Here is a 26,216-nt window from a genome sequence, read left to right on the forward strand (position 1 = left end):
GTTTTTCTTATCCACAAAATGTACAAATTATAGAATCTTGATTTTAGAGAAGGTCAAAGCTTCAGAGGCATAGAGTGAGAAAATGGCCTTTTAAAGATCATAATGCTAGTGATGCGTGAGCCAGGATTTGAACTCAGGCTTTGTGATTCTAAGTCCAGTGCTCATTTTCAGACTTTCTGCAAATACTTTGTTTTCAAGGCAGTTGCATATGTAGTTATGATAGCTGAATTTGCTGCTAAGAAATTAAACACTTAAATTTACATCCTGTGTAGACAGACTCAGGAAATTAGTGTTGTAGGACAGTGTTTAAGTTTAAAATCCTACCTGTCTTTTTCCTTATTACTATGCGTTTATGAAAGAAAAAAAAATCTGCATTTACATTGTGCGAATGCTAAGAAAAACATGTTGCATTTTAATATTTAGGTTTTTAACCTAAATATTTGTAACAAAAACCCATTTCTATTTTTCATGTTTGTGCTCCTGTAAACATACATATGATGTAATTTTTTTAGAAAAGTTCCCCTTTCCCCCCCAATTACCTAGCTTGATGTTTAAATAAATTTTGCTTTCAAATGGTACATGTGCATAGAAAAAACAAACAAAACAAACAAAATTTACTGTTTATAAATAAACAAATTGATAGCTTTAGACTTAGACTAAAAAAAAATTATCTTACAGGATAGAATCACTTGAATTCCTTGATGAAATGGAGCTTCTTGAACAACTTATGCAACATTACTGTCTCTGTTGGGCAACAAAAGGTGGAAACAACCTAGGTAAGTTATTATGAATAATAATAGCTATCATTTACATAGCATTTTCTGCTTTATAAACTTTTTCCTTTACAACACCATCCTGTAAGGTAAGTAGTATGAGTAATATCCTCTTTTACAGAAAGCAACAAGGATTATAGCATTTTTTGTCTTTGTATCTCCACTTCATAGCACAGTGCCTGGCACTTAGTTGGTGCTTAATAAATGCTTGCTGATAAATTGGTTTGTAGAGAAACTGAAGCTCCAAGAGGTTAAAAAACTGACCAATAATTGTACATCAAGTATGTGTTGGAATCAGGACTCAGATGGGGTCTTTGACTCTAACCCCAGTGCCCTTTGTACTAAACTACTGATGTTTGTTGACTTGACTATTCCAGGAGGCCAGACAAGTGGAATTTTCCTTTAAAGATTGCAAGCACTTGAAATACTCTAGCCATGAAAGAGTGTAAAATTCCATTATTGTGTCCTAAAGTACACTGGAATGCTCTGTTCAGGAAAGTATAGGTATCACCTATCAGAGACCTGCCTGATTTGGAGAATTAGTTGGTATAGCCTTTGTACCCTACATATCCTTGTGGCTCAGAAAGAGGGGAGCTCTTTAAACTGTCTCTGAAAAGGAAGATTTTCAGGTCCAATGCCCATGCTCATCTATTGGCACTTCTCAAGTGGGAGGGCATAACGTTGGTAGTAATTAGATGCCCTTATTGGGAACCCAGAGGAGGGATAGAGACTTCTTCTTGTCGTCACTTGATCACACAGATGCTAAGTGGCATTGAGGTCAAATGGCAGTAACAGGGATGATGATATAAACACTTTATATGTCCCCTGAGAGAGCACTGACATCAGTGGAAAGGAAAACTCTATTTTGTGTAATAATTAATGATGATGATGTTGTTAGGATAAGAGTCTGGACCTGTAATTTCAGTAATATAGACTAGCAAAGGTGTCAAACTCCTAAGAGGTATGAACCAATTTAAAATGTATTTGGGAAATGTTTAATAAAATAAATAAAAATATAATACAACATAGATAATGTTAATTTGTGGTTTTCTAAATCAGTATGCTGCTCTCAGGGATCCATTTTTACTTGAGTTGACATTAGTGGAATAAAATTCCAAGATGAAGAAACATCTTCTACCAAAGAAGATGGTACCTTTTTTTTTTTTTTGTTGGCAATTTATAAGATAAAGAGTTGCCTAGAGCACTGAGAGATTGACTCAGGGTCACAGAGTCCCAGTAGACCCTCAAGAGGTGAAGTGAGACTTGAACCCAGGTTTCCTGTCTTTGAGGCCAGCTCTCTGTCCACAATACCATACTGCCTCTATGTTGTTGATATTGCTATAAAAATAATTAATTGCCTAATGTGCTTGACATTGTTAATAACTGTCCAGGATTGTTTATATTACAATAACAAAAGTAGTAATAACTGCCTTCATTGTTTACAAAGCTCTTTATCCATATGTTACCTTCTGATTTGATCTTTATAGCAGGACTATGAGGTAGTTAAGCAAGTACTATCATCTTCACTTGACACGTGAGAAGACATAAACAACATGTCCTGCCCATGGTCACACAGCTGTTATGCCAGAGGCCGTAGGTCTTTCAGTCAGCTAACATCTGTTAAGTGCTTACTAAGTGCCAGTCATCATACAAGTGCTTGGCATACAAAGAAAAGCAAAAACAGGATTTCTGTTCAAGGAATTCACATTTTTATGAGTGGACACAATATTCAAAAAATTATCTCCATACAAAAATTTTATACACCCAGAGCAAATGGGAGGTAATGTCAAAGGGAAAGCAGTGGAGAGGGGTGAGGTGGGAGGACTGGGAAAAGCCTCTTGCAGAAGGTGGGATTTGAGCTAAGTTGGTAAGTGGTACAGGGTTAGAGCTCTGGGCCTGGAGTCAGGAAAGCCTGAGTTCAATTCCAACCTCAGACACCCCTAGCTTTGGATCTGGTCCACATAGTTTTGTGATTTTTCTTCAGCTCCATTCAACAGCATTCAAATAGGAGCCAAGACTAGAAGGTGGAGGTAATCTCAGGTTGAGCCAGAGATTATACAAGGCATAATCAGTGTTAGGAGTTAAGGGATCTGAGTGTCTCGAATAGTGTGTAGTTGAGCTAGTTCTCTAAGGTATGAAATAGGAAAAGGTGGGGAATACTCCCATTGCAGGGGTGATGACCTGGGAAAGAATTGAGGGGTATAGGAACTGGAAGTCGTGGTGAGGACAGAGAACAGGGTTAGGGTAGTAAGGCATAGGGAAAGATGGAATAATAAAAGGTTATGATCAAATAAAGGAATTTTGGAGTTAATGAACATGGAAGTGTCACACTTGAAGGTGATGGCAACGTCAGGGGTATGACCATCTCGTAAGTATAGTTGAGGAGAGGGAGGTCATGGGAGTTGAGTAGATCGAGGAACTTGGAAGTTAAGGTGTTTGAGAGAATATCAGTATGTATGTTGAAGTCCCCTAGTGAGGCAGGCAGCGAACTTACTTAGGAAGGAGAGGAAGATCCTTGGTATTGGGACGTCACAGCTGCTAGAATCTTAATTGAGTGATAAATTTGGATTGAGTGAACTTTAAAGGAGGAGAGATTGCTGAGTTATGGTGTCAGTAAGACAGTTTGAAAGTGGCAATTTGGAGAACAAAGTATTGTGATACTCCCCAAGCAACTCTGCATAGTACAAAGAGCGTCGCTGTGAGGTCAGACTAGTATTCCTGTCCCAATTTTGCTGCCTGTGGAACCTTGTCCAAGCCACTTAACTTCGCTAGGTCTCAATCTCTAAGATCTGTTCTAGCACAAGAACTTAGCACTCAAGTCCCAGTCTTTTTGCTCAGAGTCCTTTGCTCTTTCCACGCTGCAGTACTGCCAGTTTGGATAACCATACAGGATGTAGCTTGGGCCTCAGGAACTTAACATTTGAGGCAAAACCATCATGTGAATGGACCTGGGCAGTTTTGTTTTGTGTTCTGTTCAGCTGAGTTGAATAAAAATATTAGAAGAAGCATTTATTAAGTACTTAAAATATGCCAGACACTGTTCCAGGAGCTAGAGATACAAATAACAAGCAAAAGGAAAGTCCGCACCTTGAAGGAGCCTCTGTTCTAGTGGCAGCTGATAACACATAAAGAGGAGCTGAAACATCAGAGAGTGGGGGTGGAGTAGGAAGGAAGGAGAGGAAAGTACCAGTGCCAGAGTCTGAAGATTAAGGTAGGGAGTGGGAGTGGTCTGGGTCTTTTCTCAAAATGGAAATTTTGAGAGGAACACACCAGTGGAAGAGGGGGCTGTAGGAGTGGGGGGAGAAGGCAGCTGAGGTGTGCTGGCCGAGTCCAAAGTTAGCTATAAATGGATATTAAAGAATTAACATATATAGGCTATGGAAGTATTTCCCCCTGGAGACATCATGGTTGTTGGGAACACAAATGGGAAATGAAATTATTTATTTTGTATTTACTGGGATTTATCACCAGCATTCATATCGCTGCAGAAACAAAGCCAGCAAGTGTTAACACAAGTAGCAACATGCTTGCTAAGCCGGGACATTTTCCCTTACTGGGTTCCTTCTTGGTAACACTGGTGAGGACAATCTGAACTAAAGGACAAATGACAAACAGTGACTAAAGCGAAACAGCAGGAATAGGAGGCCGAGTTAACTAAATCATAAAAATTTAGGTAACATATGGGTTAAGATAAAACTAAGAAGATGGAACAGTAGTAATAATGGGCACTGTATTACTGTTTATTTAAGAAACCATACATCCTATCAAGGGGAAATTAGTAGTCCCAAAACCAAATTTATGTTCTTACTGGACAAAAGAAAGAGTGAGGAGGAATGCTATTTCATAAACTGTCATGAGCTTTAATACAAATTCATTACTTTGGCTATATGGAATTCAAGCTATTCAAATTAGTATAAATACCTATAGAATTAATAGGAATCACCTCTCTAAGTCCTCATCTCTAAACTGTTTCTTCTTCTTAAATAGCATTAATGCAATGCAAAAGCATATCTGTCGCTTTTATTTTTCAGCTTCTGTAGGTTCATCTAGGGCTAGGCTAAAGACCCTCCTTAACGTCCACATATGAAGTTTGGAGAAAAGAGTTTTTTCCAACTGGAGCACAAAATTCTTCTGCTATTGAAAACAACTTCATGCCTATGACATTATTGATTGTAGATTAGTAGAAAAATCTTTGTATCCAGTGGATACTTTCTGTGACTAGAATCTGATAACATTAGAAGTTGCATGTGTATCTTAGGAGAAATCTTACCTATCTCTTAGAATATCCCTCAGTAGAAGTTTTGTGTCTGTGAACATGTATTGCTCACCTTACCCAGCATTGCTACAAAATACTGAACATTTTCTTATTCCCTTTAAGGACCTGACAGATTTGCTTTGACTCTGTCAGCCAACTCCACATTTTAGGAGGAGTTTTAAAAATTCTTTTTTCCATTTAAAAGGAAAGAAAAATTCTTATGACAAATGAATAGCCTTCCTTCTGCTTCGGTACTCATACTGTCAGACCTAGAAGATAGATTTCCATGCCCTTTGGGTGGATCTCCTCTGGAGGACTTCAGATGGACATAAATAAGAGTTGAGCAGGATAAGAAGGCATGATGGATGGGTTACGTTATGCACCTTTACAGAGCTATTGGCTGAACAAATTAATTAAACTATCCCAAAAATCTTAGTGCAGTTTTAGGTTTTTAATAACTTCGGAAGTACAAATACTACAGACTTACAAAAAAACATAATTTTCTTTTTGCACTTACTTGATTTTGTGAATTTTGAATAATTTTAATTTTTTATTTCAGTCCCTCTTAAAGCTAGAATTATAAATGCAGTCCTTTCAGTCACTGATTAGCAGTTGATGAAAGTTTTTACAAAGACTAGAGTGATGGATAGTCCAAGATGGTGGTTGTGTTGAATTTTAATAAGAAACATCAGTATCTTAAAATTTTAAATGACTTTTAAAGTGTTGTAGCATTTATACTTACAATGTTATTAAAGCTTAAAATCATACTAAGACTTTTGAGACTCTGTGTATATGTGCACATGTGTGCATGTATGTATTTCACGTAGACATAACACAAATATCTATATAGTGAAGATCACACCAGAAATACTATGTACCATAGTGCAAATGTTGCCATGGTGTCCCAGCCCCTGGGTTTGTCAAATCACATTTTAGACTTTCTTTTGTTTCTGCCTATAAAGCATGAATATTTAATACTGCATGGTTATAGTGGAGAAAGCTGTGACGTAGAATTCAGAAGACCCTATTTGTATGATTAATCTTGCCTTTAGTTATCTGTGTGACCTTGGGAAAAATTACCACATATCTTTGCCTCAGTTTCCTTCTGTGTAAAACATGTTTTAGATTAGGTGACCTCTAAGGTCCCTTCTAGCTCTAACAATGAATTTGTGAATGACTTGCACAGTGCCATGTAGCATATCATTGATAAATACAAAACAGAATCCAAATCTCCTAAGTAGACATGCTTCTTGTTTTTAATCCTTAAATGATTTGTTTTCTTCTCCCCACAGGTCTCAAGGATATCACCTACAAATAATTTCTTCAGGGAAGTTGTTGAACCAGAAGCCAAACCTACCATCCCTTCCATGGAAGAAATGCTTTAGAGCTTTCTTTGGTCAAAGAACAGTGCATGTACACATCTCACTCTCCTCAGTGTCACCCACACTCCCAAAAGACTCAAGTAACCAGTGTTGCTGGGGATGTTTCCTGGTATTTTATTGTGTTAATAAACCTCTCTTGCCTTTATGAGCAGATTTGGGCTTTTCTATTTCTCACCTCCAGAACCTCGAGTTAGAAATTTTCAGACCCAAAGAGTCCCCATTAACAAAGGTTGCTTTATCAAAAGAGAACAATCAAGTTCATTAGCTGTTATTGCTCTTTCACTCTGAATCTGTGGGTCGTCTTTAAATGCATCTGAGCATAGCAGACTTGTGAGCTATGCCTTGGGCTACATTTATAGTTAATGTGAAAACTGTTTGCCAACGGGTCAGTGTTTTGTTCAGATTGGCTTACTGGTACAATATGGCATCTTGATTTCTCAGTCTATGAAATGATCCATCTAGAAGAAGGCTGCCAGAATTAAAACACGTTTTTGAATTTTTTGGACCTGACTGCTTTCTGGTGTTGTTTTCTCTGGGGATATTAGATGGTCTCTGTGTCCTCACTTCAAACGTTTATTCTTCTTTTACTCCTTTCTCTCTGATACTTTCAGATTTCTGTTTCCATAGTACTGATTTTATGTATGCTTTTTTTGCTGCTTAATCTCTCAGAAAGCCAGGTTATTCATTCAACAGACATTTACTGAGCATTTCTTTTGCTTAAGGTCTTGTGTGCAATTCTTTTAGGGAATAGTGTAAGGCATGTTTCTTACCCTCAAAGGACATAAAATCTAATAAAGTCCAGTAGGAGGTAGGAAGGAGAAAGCTAAAATATTTTTCTTTTTTTTAAACCATTAAAATCTTATCCCCAAAATGAAAGTGTTACTACATATAGGGGTTCAAAAACTTGACTGTAGCCCAGATTGACAGCTAAGAATCAGTTGGAAAGTGTTTTACTGCCCAATTTATTTTTATTATAGACCATTCAATGGCTCAGTGAAGAAAAGAATATAAACAAATGACTAGTATCAATTGACGTAATTTTTTTGAGTGAGCTATTACTGGAGCTCTTTGCCATGAGTTCTGTAATTCCTTTATCTAGTATTGCTTTAGCTTTTTGTAATCACAGTTCAGTTTGCACAATAACAGAATAAATTGGAAGGGATCTTAAAGATCATATAGTCCAACTCATACCTCAAATTTAAAAAAACAAACAAAAAACAAGTAGTCACTTAGCCTTTGTTTGAATTTCTCAAGTGAGGAAGAACCCACCCTCCTAAGGCAGATCATTCCACTTCTGAACAGCTCTAATTACTAGGAAATTTTTCCTTGTGTTGAGCCAAATCTGCCTCTTGGCCGCTTCTACCCATTGTTCCTAACTTTGTCTTCTGGGAGCCCTCTGCTGGGAGATACAAAGATGAAGCAAGATATGGCCCTTGTCTTCAAGGGGTTTATAGCCTAATAGGAGAAATAAGGCAAATAAGACCCTGTGCCCAGGGTCACACTGCAAGTGTCAAATGTCTGAGGCCGTATTTGAACACAGGTCCTCCCTGACTCTAGGGCCTGTGCTCCATCTACTGCACCACCTAGCTGCCCCACCCTGCTAGTCTTTTACTTTCTTGACAAGACATAAATATTGTAGTTAGTCAAGGTGCCAGAAATTCAGAAGGAACCTGTGTTTTCTCCATTCCCATTTTTTCCCCAAGAGAAAAGTTACGCAAATTAAAAACAATGACATTTTTATATTTCTTATTTATATTTCTTATTGTTTATTATATTATATTTATTTTATTTATTATTTATGTATTTGTTAAATTTTATTTATTACATTTATTATTATTTTATATTTATTGCTTGGGTAGGAGTAGGTGGTATCTTTCAGTAGCACACAACAGCATGGTGGGAAGAGTATTAGATTTCTATACAGCTTTTCTCCCACTGTTCTAGTACTCACCCAAGTTCTTTTCACATTAATGTATACCAGCAAGACCCAGGGTCACGATCACCATACAAATATGTTTCTCCCATAGGACTGATATATTAATGCCTCTTACTGTTAGGTCAATTGAGGAATTCTTCCTGGGACTTTTGAATTTAGTCAGTTAAGCATTGGGTTTAGTCTAGTAACTAGGATTTGAGTTTTGATTCTTTGCATTTCCTTGCTGCTTGATCGTCCTTTGAGTCACTGCTGGACTCATACTCAGTCTTCCTAGCTTTCAAGACCTCACAAGAGCAATGCTTGCTGCTTTAGCTTTTGAAAATTCAGGATCATTTCCCCCAATATGGTGAATTGGACTTTAGTGAATCCTTATTAGGGTTAAATCCTTTGCTCATCCTGGCTCCCTTTCTGAAGTAACAAGTTTTCCAAGGCCACATTTACTAGGTAACTTTCCCAATATGATAAGGTTTGGGAGTAGGATTTTAGTGGAGGCTATTTTTCCTTATCAGGGAAAAATAAATTATCCTTCACTTCCCCTGCCTCCCTTCTTGGACACACAAGTCTTCCAAAGCTATACTTAGTAGCTATTCTTAATCTTTGTGGGCTTCTGGGCAAGAGCATGGTTAAGCTGGAAAGCTTACTGCTTTGACCTGCTCATGGGGCTTCAAGTGTCTTCAATGAGGTGCTCAAAGCGTATCAGAGAAACATCTGCTTCTCAAAACTGTCTTTTCTCTCTTAACATTCCCTGCTTTAAATTGCCTCTCAGGAGGCATTTATCTCTATAGAAAGAGGAACTTCTCCCATTTCTCCAAATGACTTGGCTGTCTTCCAAGCCCTTGTGTCCTTAGTCAGATGGAAAAGAGTGGGGAAAAACACCATGGAGGCATTCATGCAATGTGACATCTTGAGATGGTCTTAAATCATAGAATTTCAAAACTCAGGGGGTCCATAGTGATTACCTCCCTGATTTTATAGATGAGAAAACAAGGCCAAGTGATTTGGCCCAGGTAACAACAGCTACCCAGGGCAAAGTTAAGACTAGAACCCAGATCTCCTGGCTCCCTGATCAGTATTCAGTTGGGCAGTATGACTTCCACATAGCTTCATTTTTTGACATCCTGTTTCTCCTCAAAAGTATAGATATTAGCATATAGTAATTTTGTAACCAATTTTAGCACTTAGCATAAACCTGTCATAAGCCTTTTTGCATAATTAATTCCTTTAAAAAAAAAAAGGAAGCATAGAATTTGACCTCAGAGGCCTTCCTAGGCCCCCCTTTAAAAAAATTTTATTAGGTGCTCAACATTAAACAGTAATACCAACTATATATGAATTGATTTCAAAGCATAAAGCATCCAACACTTTTTATTTTCTTCCTCTATGTACCCCTCAAGATTCTTTGTCCATTCATTCTTTTTTTTCCTATGATGTCTTTTTTTTAGATTCAGCTTTTCTCATTTCGCATTATTTCACAAACGTCTTATGTTTTTCATCTTAATTACTTTAATAGTATTCAACTACATTTATGTACCACTGTTTAACTGTACCCCTGTTATTGGACATTTATGAGTATTTTCCAGTTTTTGTTTTTGCAGTTGCATATGTTACCATGAAAATATTTGAACTGACAGCTTTTTTCCTCCTAATTGAATTATTGGATTAAAGAACAGGATTATTTTCTGTGCATGCATTGCCAGATTTTTTTCAAAAAGATTATGCAAGTTTGCAGTTCTATTGGCAATGAATGAGTGTGCCTGTTTATACAGTGCTGCCAGAATTTTGTTACTTTTAATTATTTTTGCCAATAACAACAATAAAAACTATCAGATATTTGAAAATTCACTTAGAAGTATATAGAGTCTATATAGGAGAACTATAAAATGGTGGTGACCAAAATAAAGGAGGACCTAAATAACTAGAGGGACATTAAGTTGTTTGTAGATGATTTTGATTAATAGAATAAAAATGAAAATACTCATCAATGAATGTATATATTTAACATAATACCATGCAAAATACAAAGGAACTTCTTTATTTAACTGGACAAAATTACAGTGAAATCTGAATGGAGAAACAGGTGGGTAAGAATATGAAGGGAGACACTTAAAAGTCAATGTACTTCCTTGTACTTCAGATTTTTAAAAGAATTACAAAGTGAAAATTTAGTAATTATTGCACTTATGTAGAGATTTAAAGTTTACAAAGTGCTTTACAAATATCTCATTTTATCATCCCAACAATCCTGGAAGATAGGTGCTATTATTATCCTCATTTTGCAGATGTGCAGGTAGGAAGAGGTTAAGTGACTTGAACCAGGGCCATGTAGCTGGTAAATCTTTGGAGACCAGATTTGAACATGGATTTTCCTGACTCCTGAACCAGTGCTCTATCCACTGGGCCACTTATTTAAGAAAACTTCATAGTACTGGACCAAAACAAAATAAAAAGCAACAAACCCAAATAGATCAATGAAACGGAATAGATTGTAAAACATGTTCACCCAAGTGTATAGTCAGCTCTTCTGTCATATGCGTTCCTAAAAATCACTGTGCTATGCGAAATTGTACAATAAAAATCATGGGGCTTATAGGAGGGGAAAAAAACTCCATCAACAACACATTAAAAAAAAAAAGATAACCTAATAAAAATAATAGCATATTTTTATACACATTAAATGGTTAAATAAATCCTACAATAAATAACGGCTGTGTCCATGACTTTCAGCTACTGCTCAGTAGGGCTTGGTGTGGCAGAGTCAAAGGCTACATACAGGTAAGAAAGCCTACAGCAAAGGGGCCTAGCTGTGGTGGAAGTGAAAGGGGCAGACAATGGATGGGTACGGACCATATCTTCTGCATCAGAAGATATACAGTAAATCAATAAATGATACATTTGCTTGTGGAAGTGGCCATCAGAAGGGTTACAGCTTATGAGTTATTATGAAGTGGCAATGGAAGGTTATAAACATGTGTGAATGGATGTGGTTTATAGTCCTTTTGTTTCACTGACGAAATTGCACATAAACAAACCTAAAATTCTCTTTACATTCATATTATTCCCTGATATATCAATCATGCTGAAACAAACTCACATTTTCAAAATGAGCATGATAGCAGAACTGACTATATAAAAGATTAGTGTTTGACAAGCTTTTAGATGATCCTAATTAGGTTAAAGTTTATTTAGCTCGTGTACTTGGGAAAATTGGTTGTCAGTTTTGTAGGAAAGGCAGAGAGCCACATCTGCAAAATAAAAACACCACCTTCACCACCCACCTTGTTCAAAGAAAGGATTTTGCTTACTTTAAATATATTTTTTTGGAGTATAGCACTCAGTCCTGTCATCATTAGGGACATGAAACAAGTAATTCATACCTTAAACTAGTTCATACCTTAAACTCTCCTGACATTCAGTCTCGAAACAGATGCCCATTAGACATCTTGAATTGGAAGCTGTCCTGTAGACATCTTAAGCTCATGAAGTCCAAAACCGAGCTCACTCTCTTTACCCTCAAGCCCCCTCCTCTTCCTGACTTCCCTATTACTATTGAAGACACCATCATCTTCCTAGGTTAGGCTCCTAAAACAAGTGTCATTCTGAACTCATCACTTTTCATCGCTTCTACCCGCTGCCACGTTCAATCCCTTGCCAAATCTTGTTTATTCTACCTCCATAGCATCCCTTGTGTATGTTTCCTTCTCTCCTCTGCCACTGCCATGTGTTTGTGTGTGTGTGTTTGCTTCAGACAATATTCTGTCTGGTATGTTTTTTGATATTTTCAAAACATCATCATTAATCAGATACTCCATTCACCACACCATTTGGGCAGCCAGATGCTCTGCTTTTTGCAGATCGGTAAACTGAAGTATCCAAAAGCTCCTAATAGGTCATTGATGGAGCTGAGAGCAGAGCATGGAGCTTCCATTTTCTCATCCTGTTGTCTTAGTCTCAGCTCTGTTCTCTGCTAAAGAGGTTCTGAGCCTTTGTAATATTATTTGTCTGAGCCATGACTGATTATTATGGAACCATGATAGAAAAGATACGAAGTTATAGATTAAAGGCAGAAACAAAGCATATTAGAAGCAGAAAGAATCTTAAAACGTAGAATGCACAATGTCAGAGCTGAAAGGAAACTTAGTGTTCATCTAATCCAATCCACTCATTTTACAAAGGAGAAACCATGGTCCAGAGAAATGAACTATGCAGAAGAAGCATAGTAGTGGACCTGCTAAAAAGTTAAGTGTCACAAGGAAGGTAGTGTTATGTGGGTGAGATAGTATTGGATGAGTGTGATGAACAAATGAATGAAAAAGCATTAAGTGCTTTTTGTGCTGTGTTCAGCTTTATGTTACTTGGGAATACAAATATAAACAAGACAATCCTTGCCCTCAAAAATCTTATATTCTAATGGGGGAAGACATCATGTTAAATGAAGCAAGAAATTAGTTGCAGGAGGGAATTGGGAAATGGTAGGGGAGGAGACATGGAAGCCTGGTTCCAGGTAGGATAAGGTGAAAACACAATTACCAGAGCCCAGAGTTCCAGGGGCAAAATCTGGGTTCCAGGGGGATGGGCAATGACAAGGGTGGCTAGAGACCAGCTGGCATGGTTTGGAAATGACTAGGAAGTGATTTGAAAGCATGATTCTGAGCAAGATAAAAGCTTTGTCAGAGTATGGGGACTCAGGAATCATGTGTTGTTATAAAGGCCTTGCTTTGGTGACAGCTATGTGACTTTGGGCAAAGAATATCACCTTTCTGGGACTTAGTTGACATTAAATTAGATGAGATGTTGGACTGGATGGTTTTTTAAGGCTCTTTCCATCTTTAAAAAAAAACAATTATAAATCTAATATTTCCATTGAATCTATTATCTTCTAGATGTGGGTACTACTCCAATCAGTAGTATATCACAACCCATCCGTATCTTCTCATACTGTGAGCCTCTTGGCCATGTCTTCCCATAAATCTTCCATGGGGGGCCTGCCCACATACTGAAGGTATGACCTTTAGGTCAAATCAATTCAAGTCAACAAGCACTTATTAAATGCTTACTATGTACCAGGCACTGTGCTAAACACTGGGAATATGAATACAAGCAAAAAAGACATTCCCTGCCCTTAGTAAGCTTGTATTCTAACAGGAGAAGATAACACATAAGAGAAAGTTGAAAAGTGGGGAGGGGGAGAGGAGAAGGCATGTGTGCCAGGGCATGATGGAAAAGTAATCCAGGGAGTCAGAACCTAGAGAGGAAAGGAGTGAACATGGCTGGCCTGGGAATTTTTCTTAAAATGGGAGTTCTGGCAGTAATTGACCTGAGGACGAGTCTGCAGAGGCAGAGTGATCTTCTGGGGTGAGAAGATTTCTAGATCATTGAAAAGAAAGAAGTCTGGAGAGTCAGGAAAAGAGCCCAGAGAGCATCTGTAGGGCTTTTAAATTTAAGAGTGCTTGGGTACCATTGTAGCACATGGGTCATGCATCTGTTAGCTCATCTACTTTTCTGCCTTTCACATCTTTTTATGCTTCTTCATATGGGAGTCATCACTGGTAATATTTTGTAGCTTATTTACACCCATCATATCTCCACTGCCCTTTGGGTGACATTAAATCAACTATTGTATTCCATGATTGATGGGCGTATAGCATCGCACTGGAAGAACATTCACGTTTAACAAAAAGATGGATTTTTGTTTCAGGGAGAAGTTTGGCATTGAAAGTGCTGCACAGTTTCCTAAAGGCTGTCCAGCACTAACTCTTCACCAAATCAATTCTATAAATATTGATTAAACATTACTATGACATTGTGCTAGGCTCTGGGGACCAAAAGACAAAAACAAAAACAAAACAAAACAAACAAACAACCCAGTCCTTACTCCTTACAGTCAGGAAGACCTACGTTCAAATCCATCCGTAGATACTTACTAGCTATGTGACCCTGGGCAAGGCACTTAACCTCTCTCAGCCTCAGTTTTCTTATTGGTAAAATGGGATTAATAATAGCACCCATTTCACAGGTGGTTGTGAGGATCAAATGAGATAACACAAAGTGATTTGCAAATGTTAAAGTGCTATATAAATATAAATCGTCATTATATTTGTTATTCATAGTGAGGAACTTAAATTTTATTGAGCAATGAAACATGTAAACAGATAAGCAAATACAGGCTAATTTGAGGAGGAATAGCATACTGGAAGTATAGAGAAAGGTGCAACATAGAAGGCGACCCCTGATTTGAACTTTGAAGGAAATTAGTGGTTCTAAGAGGCAGAGGTGAGGAGAGAGTTCATTCCGAGAACTGGGAAGAGCATATGCAATGACAAAGCTGAGTTCAGACAACAGCGAACAGGCAGGTTGGATTAAACTCTCATTGATCTGCATTGTCTGTCCAAGATATACATATTGATGATTAGCTCAAGGGACTGTTCATACAACTTGAAATCATAGTAAGGACAATAAGCATTCTTCATCCACTTGGTTTTTCCTGTCTAGATTGTTAGGCCCAACTGTTGGGTAGTTATGGATCTCATTTAGGAAATTCTGTAATGTTCCAGGGCTTGGTGTAATCAGCATATTGCTTATAACAGGAACATTTGGAGTACTTTATCACTTTTTGGAATCCTTTTTTGCATTTGGACTCTTCATTGGATATTCTTGTTAGTAGCTGACATTTTTGGTGAGCATATATTTCCTCGTCTATTGTTTAGTTATCTCTGTTGTTACAACTTTCAAGAAATTTTGTATGAACTTGTTAATAGTAGACACTTTGCAGGAGGACAACTTTTTAGAAGACATTTTACTCTAACAAATATATATTATATACATATAAATTTAATTAATCAAGTCAATGTATATATGTATATATAATATATGTATATTTAACAAATTAGCCCATTAGTATTCTCTATATCTTTCATTCAATTATGTGGATGAATTTTTTTTTTTTTTTGGCGAGGCAATCAGGGTTAAGTGACTTGCCCAGGGTCACACAGCTAGTGTCATGTGTCTGAGGCTGCATTTGAACTCAGGTCCTCCTGACTCTGAGGCTGGACCTCTATCCACTGTGCCGTGGGTAAAAATTTTTAAATAGAGAAGTGAACACATCAGCCTTAGGCCTTTGGAAAACTATTTTGGCAGCTATGTGCAAGATGAATTGATTGGAGGGAATGATATTGAGGGGTGAGTAGCCAGTGAAAATTTTCTTGCAATAGGCCAAATGAGAGGTGATGAGGACCCGAACTGCAATAGTAGTTGTATGTGGTAGTCTGAAAAAAAAAATCTCTTTTCTGGAGGAGGGCCTATTCTTTCTTGCAATACGCTACCTCTGCTCTAGAAATACCGTCTCTTCTTTCTGGAGTCTTCTATGCCTGAAACCTTCAGTGACTTAAATGTCCATCTCCCAGGCAGCCTTGCTAATCGACATTTTTCTGTCTCCAGTGTTGGGAAGCCAATAAGACATGCCTGCATGAGACCATGCTTCTTTCTATAGAACCACTAACCCTCACCTCTGCTGCTGAGCTGCCCTGTGTCATGGAGTGGTAGTGGAAGGAGCAGTGGAAGGCTGATGTAATGATATATCAAATCTGGGGGATAGCCTTCTGGTTGGTCTTCGCGGACTCTCCTCTTCTATGAATTAAAGATAATCACTCCTGAGGTTCTCTGGTAACTGTAATATTTATGTAATGGAAGAGAGGGTGTAGATCCCATCCTATGGAGCATGCTTGGAAATAGGTCTTTAGGGGTCATCCCATCAAGAATGCCTAGTTCTGATCCTGTGTACCAGGCACTTCCAGGGAGATGCATGATTTGGCCTCTTCATAAAAGGCATGTACAACCAAAGGCTTCTGGTTGGCCCTCATGTGCCTTAGGAGTTGGAGGGACAGTGTTGAAAAGGAAGAGCTTCCTATGTAGCTTTCCCTGTAGGCTGAGTCTATACCAGGGGCGGGGAAACTGCAGCCTCGAGGCCACATGTGGCCCTCTAGGGCCTAAAGTGCAGCCCTGTGACTGAATCCAAGCTTCAAAGAAAAAATCTCCTTAATGTGGCCTCGAGGCTGCAGGTTCCCCACCCCTGGTCTGTATGGTTGGAAATATGTAGCTAGCAGTTGCCTTTAAGAGGACAGTTAATAAATTGCTAGTAAACCACAAACTTACCTATGTGAACAAAGAATTGCTAGTCAAAGAGTCTGGGAAATCTTAGTTTCACGTTGATCGGCCATCATAAAACGAATTTCATTCCTTTATCACTGAAAAGGTTCACAGGTGTTGGTCACAGCTAGAAAGGAGACCTAGAAGGCTGTGTACCCCATATTGGAAACTGTCTTGGCTGCAGCCCTGAGTGTGAAGATCAGCAGAATTCTGTCACCTAAAATTCGCTATCAGTAACTCTTGTGAAAAGCCACTGAAGTCTTGTAATGACTTTACAATAGAGTTCATATTTCAAGGTTCAGGCTGTGACTTTCCATGGAAGAAAACATTGCAGAGAAAGAGAACAGTGAATCCCTACTTGCATTTATGGTGAAAACACATAAACAAGAACTTTGACCAGCTTAGAGATTAAATGAAATCACAGAAAATCAGATCATGAGATCATAGATTTAAAGCTGGAAAGAACCTTGGAACATAGATTATAGAATATCAGTGAGAGAAGTCACGTTAGAACCCATCTAGTGTATCTCTCATTTTACAGATGAGAAAACAGCCCCATGGTATGTAAGTGACTTATCCATGGTCACACAACTACTTAATAGTGGTTGGATTAGAATCCACATGACCTAGGCATGTCAGTGGATTGTAAATCCAATATGAGGCAACAGTATGAAATAGCAGCCAAAAAGTTATTTCTGTCTTAGGGTACATTAAGTGGATGAGATGAAAGGAATAAGGATATGATAGTTTGTAATCAGACTACATCTGGAGTATTATGCATTGATAACATTTTCTCCATCATTTTCTTAAATTTTTAGGCATTTGACAAAACAATAAATCAAATTTGTGCATTTCCCAGGTATAAAAGTTCACACTGAAACTTTGACAGATCTGGGACCTGGTTTGAGAAGGCTCAAGCCGTGGACATGAGGAAAGATTGGGAAAAAAAAATAATTAGCCATGTCTAGAAGTGGAATAGGGTACTTCAGGAGCAGGTGGGTTCCCTTTCATTGGCAGCTTTTAAGCAAAGACTGAAAGATCATAGTCAAGCATGTGGTATAGTCAGGTATGGGCTTGTCTGGGTGGTAGCCAAGATCCCTTCTGACTCTGAAATTCTGTGATTCTGTCCCTGCCTTCAAGTTCATTGCCCTTTCCACTACATAATTACAAATAACACAAATTTCATAGACAGCACCCCGGCTCAACTTTCTGATTTTCATTGGTTCCTTATGTCCCTCTATTCGGAAAATTCACTTAAAGCGATAACAATAGCTTATGTTTAACATAGATGTATTTATGGCTATATAGTATCTTAACATCACCTTATTTAATTTGATCCTTATAACAAATCTGTGGGGATAGATAGTGCAAGTTTTATCATCCTTATCTTTTCAGAGAGGCAAAGTAACCAAAATGATACAGTGATAAGTATCTAAGTGAGGACTCCAAGCTAAGACTTCTGATTTATCCCTGGAATACAGTGGAAGGAGAGTGGAAATTGGTGTCAGAGGACCTGGATTCAAATTGTGGCTCTTCTACTTACTACCTATGTGACCTTGGGTGTCACTTAACATTTCTGGGCTTCAGTTTCCTCAACTGTAAAATGAAAAGGTAAAATCAGATGTTTTTCCCCCCAGTTCTGTATCTATGATTCCAATTTCTAAGCAGCATATCATATCCCAACCAATATAATGCATTTCAATTGCACAAATTTAGTGTCTATAATAGGAAAAATATACTCCTCCAGTGCCTTGGAAGTCAGCTTGGGCTCTCTGGGGCCATACCAGTAGGGAAGGCTTTGACTGCTTGACTTAGTCTTGCTAAATTCTGAGGGATCCATCACTGAGTTGGTCCTAAAGGAATGAATGATTTTGCCTAGAGTCTTTCACAAAGATCATCTGCTAAGGCATAAAGAGCTGCCTTGGGACCTTGAGAGTGACTTGGCCAGGGTCACATAGCCAGTATATGTCTGAGGAAGAACTTGAACCCAGGTGATGCTGATTCTAAAGTCAACCCTCTATCCATTGTACTCCAGATGTTACAAACAAGGAAACATGGGGAGCTGCGGTTCAAATTCTAGCTCTGCCACTTACTATCTGTATGACCTTGGGAAAATCACTTTGGGCCTCTTTGGGCCTTGTGGTTGTGGTCTGCATTGGTGGAAGAAGTTCCCACACTGATGAAATCACAGATTCTTGAATATTGACTCATAACATGATATATATCTGACATATTTTAGTGTACGAGGTAGGTTCTCAAATGCTTTGAATGAATGAATGATAAAGCATTTGTTCTTACTTTGTACTTTGTGGTGGGCACTGGGGATATAAATAGAAATATAAGACAGTCTCTTCTCAGGGAGCACACATTCAAAAACAACTCAAGTCATATGGAAAAGTCCCATGGTCCTTAGGGAGCAGTGACAAAGCACCTGGCAATGCATCATCTTCAACACTGATGATGGTACTTACTATGTGCTAGGCACTGTGAATAAGTGCTTTACAATGATTATTTCACCCTCACAACAACCCTGGCAGGTAGGTGCTATAATTATCCCCATTTTACAAAAAAAAAGTGGAAACTAAAGCAAAAAGAGGGTAAGTGATTTGCCCAAGGTCACACAGCTAGTAAGTGTCTGAGGCTGGATTTGATTTCAGGTCTCCTTGACTCCAGGCTCAGTGCTCTAACCATTGTGTCATTTACCTGTTGTTTCCACCGATAAAATTATACCCGTTTCTGATGTTGAACCATTTGTTCAAAGACATTGTTGGTGAAAACTTTTTTTCCCCCTGAATCTCAATAGTTGTGGCTGCAGCCCCTACAGAAGCAGTTGCCAGGTTGAATCTCCATGTTCCCCAGGATGATGGCTGCTAGGTCTCTGCTGGAAACAGGGCTGGTGAACTAGAGGGTACTGATACTCATTGGGTTCTTGCGTTTACTTGCCTGTTAGTTGTGGTTGGTGTTGGTGTTGGTGGTGGAGAGGAAAGTGGGTCCCTTTCTCATTGTGATTTCTCCCCTCAATGATGGTTGTGGAGCCCAGGTTGGAAGCAGGACCAGTGGCCTAGAGCAGGACTTCTTTTTTTAGTTTATTTATTTATTTTTAATTTTCAACATTCACTTTCAATTTTGAGTTACAAATTTTCTCCCCATCTCTCCCCTCTCCCTACCCCAAAATGCTGTGCAATTTGATATAGGCTTTATATATACATTCATATTGAACCCATTTTCACATTTACGTTATAAAGAAGAATTAGAACCAATGAAAGAAACCACGAGAAAGAAGAAACAAAAAAAGAAAAAAAAGAGAGAGTGCAAATAATATGCTTCAATCTGCATTCAGACTCCATAGTTCTTTTTCTGGATGTGGACTGCATTTTCCATCATGAATCCTTTGGAGTTGTTTTGGATCCTTGCATCGTAGAGCAGGGCTTCTTAAGCTTTTTCCACTCCAGACTCCTTTTCCCGTTTTTGGTAGCTTTTGTTGGTGTTGTATGGCCTGAGGGCATGCACAGTACAAAGTGCGCATGCTTTGTGCTCAGAACCAAGGCTGCAGTGAAGTTGCATGATGCAACACAGACAAGCACTGCCAGAAACACCTCGGATTCATTACGTGTTTGATTTTTTAATTAATTATTGGTCATTGCACATTCAGAAACCTTTTTCTGTTGCCAGATTTTACAATTTAAGAAGTCCTGGCCTAGAGAGCAGTATTATTCCCAAAGCCCTTAGATTCAGTGTCCTGGGCTATCACTGTTGAGGTCTGAGTTAGATGGTGGTCAAGGTGGTGGAGATGATGGTTCAACTTGCCTGGCACATGCCATCTCCTATATCTCCCCCAGGTTGCCCCAGTGTTTCAGCTCAGCTTCTTGAGGCAGTTGGTCAGCAGTTGGTCAGGACGGCTGGCTCCTTGTCTAAAGAAGTCATCCTCCTGGATAATGGATGTGAGGGCTATGCTGGATGTAGGCCTGGAGCACTGCCATTCCCAAGACTCTTAGGTTCAGGGCATAGGCTATCAGGAGACATTGGAAATGAGTTGATATTCAAGATAGCATTCAACTTTTTATTAGTAGAGTAGAATTTAATAGGGAGAACTTTGAACTGGGAGTGGGGAGATATGGATCTGAGGTGCTGCTTCAGTATCTACAAGTTAGATATTTAATCTTGGGCAAATGCTCCCTCACTTGGAGTCTTTTCTAAAAACTCTCCTAGAGCTAAACTTCTTTCTTCTATTATCTAAAATCACTTCCAGGTCTGACACTACATTTCATCTGATACTCATTCCATAAGCATTTATTAAGTATCTACTATATACCAAGGACTGAAGATACAGAGTGAAAGAGGACACAGTCCCTTGCTTTCAAGTTTGCAACACATGTTGTGTACTCTAAGATCCCCTTCTGGCTTGGATACTCTATGTTCCAAGGTCTCTTAGCACTTTGAAATTCTATGCCCGAAGTCCTGTTGAAACTCCAATACTCAGTGTATCTCAGATTCTACGGCTGATTGATTTTTATGTGTTTACTTCAGGTACACGTGTTTTAAGGACCAAGTTTTCTTGAATCTCATAGTGGCAAAGAAAAAAGAAATCTTCAGTATTCACTCAAGGAAAAAAAAGGCAAGGTAAGTGTAGAAATGAGCATTTTTAAGTAACTGCTATGTGCCAGGCATTGTGCTGAGCAAAGCAGCTCATTTGATTCTCATAGCAATGCTGTGAAGTAGGTGCTATTATTATCCCCATTTTACAGTTGAGGAAATTGAGACAGAAAGAGGATTAGTTACCAGAGGACTAGTTATTAGACTTATCTAGGGTCACATAGCTAGCGAGTGTCTGAGGTTGAATTTGAACCCAGATCTTCCTGATTCCAGGCTCAGAGCTCTTATCCACCATGCCTCCTCGCTGGCTCTAGGAAGGAGAACAGGGACTTGGTTTAAATTAGGAGATTAACAACCCTACTGGTCACATATTTATTTCACTCCTAGCTCTGTCTCATTTTAACCCTAATTCTACCTACATCATTATCTCAATGATGACACTTTGTTTTAAAAGATGATGAGTAAGACCATTTTTCATTTGAGCATCACCTGTACTCTGTTGAAAATAATCAAAGATCAGGAAGGCGGGCAGGTGGGCAAGGATAGGAGTCAAAGAAAGCTTTTTAAAAAAGGTTTTATTGATGCTCTTTAAGAAATTATCACCTCCCGATGACTGCCCTACTTCACACCCCCGACGGAATGCATCTTTGTAATAAAGAAGTATTTAAGCAAACGAATTGACACTGTTGCTGCTGTGTCTGACCACGTACATTATATTCTAAACCCATAATCCCCCAGGGAGGAATAGTGGATAGAATTTTTGGTTTGAAGACCTGGGTTTAAATCCTACCTCAGTTACTTACTAGCTGTATGACCATTAGCAAGTCACTTAACACCTGTGAGCCTCTGTTTCCTTGTGTATTAAATGAAAGAATCGAACTGAGGTCCCTTCAAGCTCTAAATCTATGAACCTGGCTCTATGCCAAGATGCAAGAAGCATGTTTTATCAATGGTTTTCTGAAGTCACCGTTGGTCACTGTGCGAATCGGAGTCAATTTTGTTTTCCCTTACAGTAGAGTAGTTGCTGTGTAAATTATTCTTGGAGGAATTGTTGCTGAGATATTTCAGAAAGTATCAAGCCAATAGTGTTTGAATGATATAAAAGATGTTATATCAACAGATCTGTCTCATTTGATCAGGCCAACTGCTCCATTTAGCCCAGCAGCTTGCCCCTAAGAGGCGCAGAAATGGTAACATGAAGACCAACATGCACGTGGCACTCTATTGTTGACACAGCACTTCAATTCATTTCTCATTGGATCCTCAAAACTAGCCTGTGAGGTATGCAGGATACAGACATATAAAATGGTCAGAGTCCAAAGTCCAAGGCAAAATCCAAAATAAAGAGGGAGTCTTTATACACACTGAGGTCCCATCACCTCCGTTTTCTATATGAAAAAGCTGAGGCTGAGAGGTTAAACAACTTGTCAAATATTCCCCAGCTAATAAGTGATGGAACTTGGACTGAAACCCTGAGTCAGTTCTCTTTCCACTAGACTTCAGCAGCCTCTCTGACAGATAAATTATTATTATTACCTTATAGTTCCTATTCTCTGGCTTCATAAACATATGTATATATATATGTGCATGTGTTTATTATATAAATATTTTTTCTTACCTTTTTCCAAAAGCATTCTAGTGTAGTGGAAAGAGCATTGGACTCTAAATCAGAATTCAAATACTGATTCTGTTACTATGCAATCTTTGGCAAATCATACAACTTCTCTAGACCTCAGTTATGTGATTGCCAAAGATTGCACAGCCACAGAATCAGAATCTGAATTCTGAACCTATTTCTTAATTATCAAATTGTAAATTAATTATTTATAATGATAAACTAATTATATAAATTAAGTATTAAGTAATAAACGAGATTACACTAGAGGATCTCTAAGGTCCCATCCAGCTCTAAATTGAGGTTATTAAGAACAGCTTACATTCTTATCGTGCTCCAAGATTTTATGAAGGGTTTTAAATTCATTATCTCATCTGATCTTGTGAAGAAGGTATGCAAGAATCATGGTGCTTATTGCAGCAGGACATGTTTATCTCCATGGCTGAGGACATTGTAGTAATAGTTTACCCCTCCCCTGGGAATACTGGAGGAATGAGTCATGGAAAACTTGGGGCAAGTGGACACAGTTAGCAGTCTAAGCAGGTGGTCTTGATCATTTGTTGGCTTCAGACCCAGTTAGCCATCCCTTCTCTGAAAATTAATTGAGAGCTGGCATTGTTTCTCAGATGGGAAATAGGAATTTAGTGCACAGAAGAAATGAGACCACAGGCTGTGAACCAGGGAAAATAGAAGAACCATTCTCTTTGAACAGTCAAAGGAAGCTAGTGTCCCATAGAAAGACTCCTGGTAAAGATGGCACCCACCACTAGAGGCGACAGGCCCACTTAGAATATTAGGATAAGATGTAATATTACAGCAATAAGTGAAGGGTGGGGTTTTATAGATGACTAGGACTATCGTCGTTATCTGTAGGCTTGCATTATACCTTTTACTAAATTACATGTTCTTTGAGGACAGCTACTATGCCATCTTTTCGCCTTTGTTTCTCCAAGTTGGCACTGTACTGCTCATATAGTAGGAAAAGGTTCCACATAAAGTTTGAATAGTATAGTGGAAGCTTAAGAAATGTTTGTTCAATTTAACTTCTTTAATTTAAAGCAGCCTTAATAATTGCCTATTGATTATGAATCAAAGAAACTGAAAAGGATAAAAGCAAGTCAGAAGTGCAGGTTTACTTCATTCCAGTTTAATAAACATTATTTGAGATACACATTATGTGTAACAAAGTCCTACTCCAATGTCTCCTTGTGGAGTGGGGGGGGACCTAAGGTTCTTGAAGGCTACCGACAGAGCATAAAATTGGGAAAATTCTATGCTGGAAAGACTTCCTATAAAGTCCCAGCAACAGACAGTGTCTGCTCTCTGAGGATAGACCTCACTAAATTACAGAGATGCTTATCTCCAGCAGGATGGCCAATTGGTGATGAATAAAGAATTCCATAGGTTGTCATAGCAACCAATGAAACAAAGAAAAATTAAAATGATCCACAATCCTGTGTGGGGCCCCTTTCCCCTTCTGTTGTGACAGTGGCAGAGTCATAGGAAAGGGGCAGAGTGCTAAGAATCACACTTTTCGAAATGTCTACAAACAGTCACTTAGCTGTTAGAACTCTAAATGTGAGATCCTTGTCCAGTATTGAGTGGATAGACTATAAGAAAACTGCCATATCAACAGTGACATTTTTGCTATAAATAAAACCAGAAAATATGAGCTGCCTTAAAAGTTCTCCTATAAGGCATCTCCCGTGCATAAGTCAAAATCATGTAAGATCTCTCAAAAGATGAGACTATGGTGATAACTTTGTTCAATAACCCTCTAATTATTAAAATCAAGCACAAGGAGAGGTATGCTTGCCAAATGTGTGTGCTTCTGCCGTGTTGGATTTCCAAGGCAGAGTAGAAATTGAAGAGAGGTTCCTAATATCTTCTGAGGTCCTTTAACCACTTCCATTGGCAGATTACATTTGCCGGCTAATATCTCAAGTGGACTTGTGGCCTTCAGTGATGGATCACCATCTTTACTGGCAGCCCACCAGCTCTCTTTGTCAGGAAAGCATTTCTCTTTTTTGCGTAGCTCATATCCTGTGATCTAATTTTTCCTATGTGCTCAGTTGTATTTCCTTCCTGAGAGACAATACCAGCTTGCAGGCAGAGACAATACCAGGTCATGCAACATTGCAGAGATGCCCAAATGAGATCTATAATCAATCAAAAAAATTCAGCCTGATGTGGGCAAAACTAAACGAGTGAAAAGCGCCTCATGATCTGGCTATGATTTGAGGTTGGAGAGGTAACACATAGAATGTAGGTCCATCATACCTTGGACAGACTGTGCAGATGGACAATGAGCTGGGCCCAGAATTAACAGGAGGAGGAGGATGAGACAGATTACTTTTGTGAAATGAACCTATGATCCTCAGTTATAATATATATATAGCCCTGTCTCTCTTCAGTTTGAAGAACTGAACTGGAGACAATAAATTGTGTCTGCCCAAGGGGTGCATGATGATGGGTGGAACTGGTAACTGACAGATGCTGAAGAAGTCAGTAGAGTTGGATGAGAAGGGAGCAGTGGTAATTCAGAAGAGACTTGGGAGGCTTTTTTCCCCTTATGTCACATGGGTAAGATGGTCCAGAAAAATGAAATAACCCATTGTCTTGACTGAGAAACTGGTGGATGGGCTGAGAGTGCTAAAAAGATGGCAACATCATGAGGAATGTCTGCAAGGTGGAGAGTGATCAGAACCACGTCCCCACCCCTCTGCTTTTGACCTAAATGGGGCAGAACACTATAGGTGACTGAGTTCTTCTGCTCCTTTGAGACTGATGGCTACTCATTTAAGGAATTCCATTTCATTTTCCTCCTTTTAATAAAACTTTCTTCAATAATATTATGAACTGCACGCTCATGCACGTAAGGGCAAGGATCTGGTCTAGTGCATTGAGGAGCTGTAATGAATGTTTGGATGGAGATTATGACCTAAGAGAATGAGAAAATTCTTTGCAAAATACCTGGGAATTTTAATTCGGGAGACAGTCTCTGATGCGAGGATTGCATGAGTGTTTAGGAAAGGGTCAAACAAAATGGTAGGAGAGATTCTAAGAAGGAGATATCACTTATAGTTGGGGATACTAGGAATACGCTTCATGGAGAAAGTAGGCCCAGACCTACATCTTGACTGTATGGGTAGGGAGCCATGGAAGTGGTAACTATATGGCCCTTCTCCATAGTACCTAGCAAAACCTAAACTGTCTCTTTTGTTGGCCTGTCTTACGTATCTCATGTCAAAGCTTTCTCTCAGCTAGATGTCACTTGGAAGCAATCTGATAAATTAACAAAGACTGAATTTGTATTACTCTAAACTACTGGTCATGGTCTCAATATTCTAGCCTATTTTTGGATCCTGATTCTGCCATCCACTGCATTAGCTATCCCTCCCAGCTAGTAAGAGTGTAAGTCTAGATTTGAACTCAGGAAGAGGGGTCTTGCTGACTCCAGGCCAGGCACTTAATCCACTAAGCCACCTAGTTGCCCTTAGGCAATAATTACAACTTATAA

The 26,216-nt window shown here is 38.7% G+C and overlaps 1 protein-coding gene across 2 annotated transcripts in view; it reads left to right on the forward strand.

Annotated features, from left to right (window-relative positions):
• Positions 1-6,558, forward strand: part of LCMT1 (leucine carboxyl methyltransferase 1) — an 87,624-nt gene extending 81,066 nt beyond the window's left edge. For both annotated transcript variants that reach the window (XM_027859606.1, XM_027859607.1), the window contains exons 10-11: positions 679-776; positions 6,321-6,558. In XM_027859606.1, the coding sequence (XP_027715407.1) occupies positions 679-776; positions 6,321-6,346 (124 nt within the window). In that variant the 3' untranslated portion in view covers positions 6,347-6,558. The remainder of the gene's footprint in view (positions 1-678; positions 777-6,320) is intronic.
• The last annotated feature ends 19,658 nt before the right edge of the window (positions 6,559-26,216 follow it).

The sequence above is a fragment of the Vombatus ursinus genome, unplaced genomic scaffold (assembly GCF_900497805.2).
Source record: "Vombatus ursinus unplaced genomic scaffold, bare-nosed wombat genome assembly UNPS02014171.1, whole genome shotgun sequence".
In the NCBI taxonomy this organism is placed as follows: Eukaryota; Metazoa; Chordata; class Mammalia; order Diprotodontia; family Vombatidae; genus Vombatus; species Vombatus ursinus.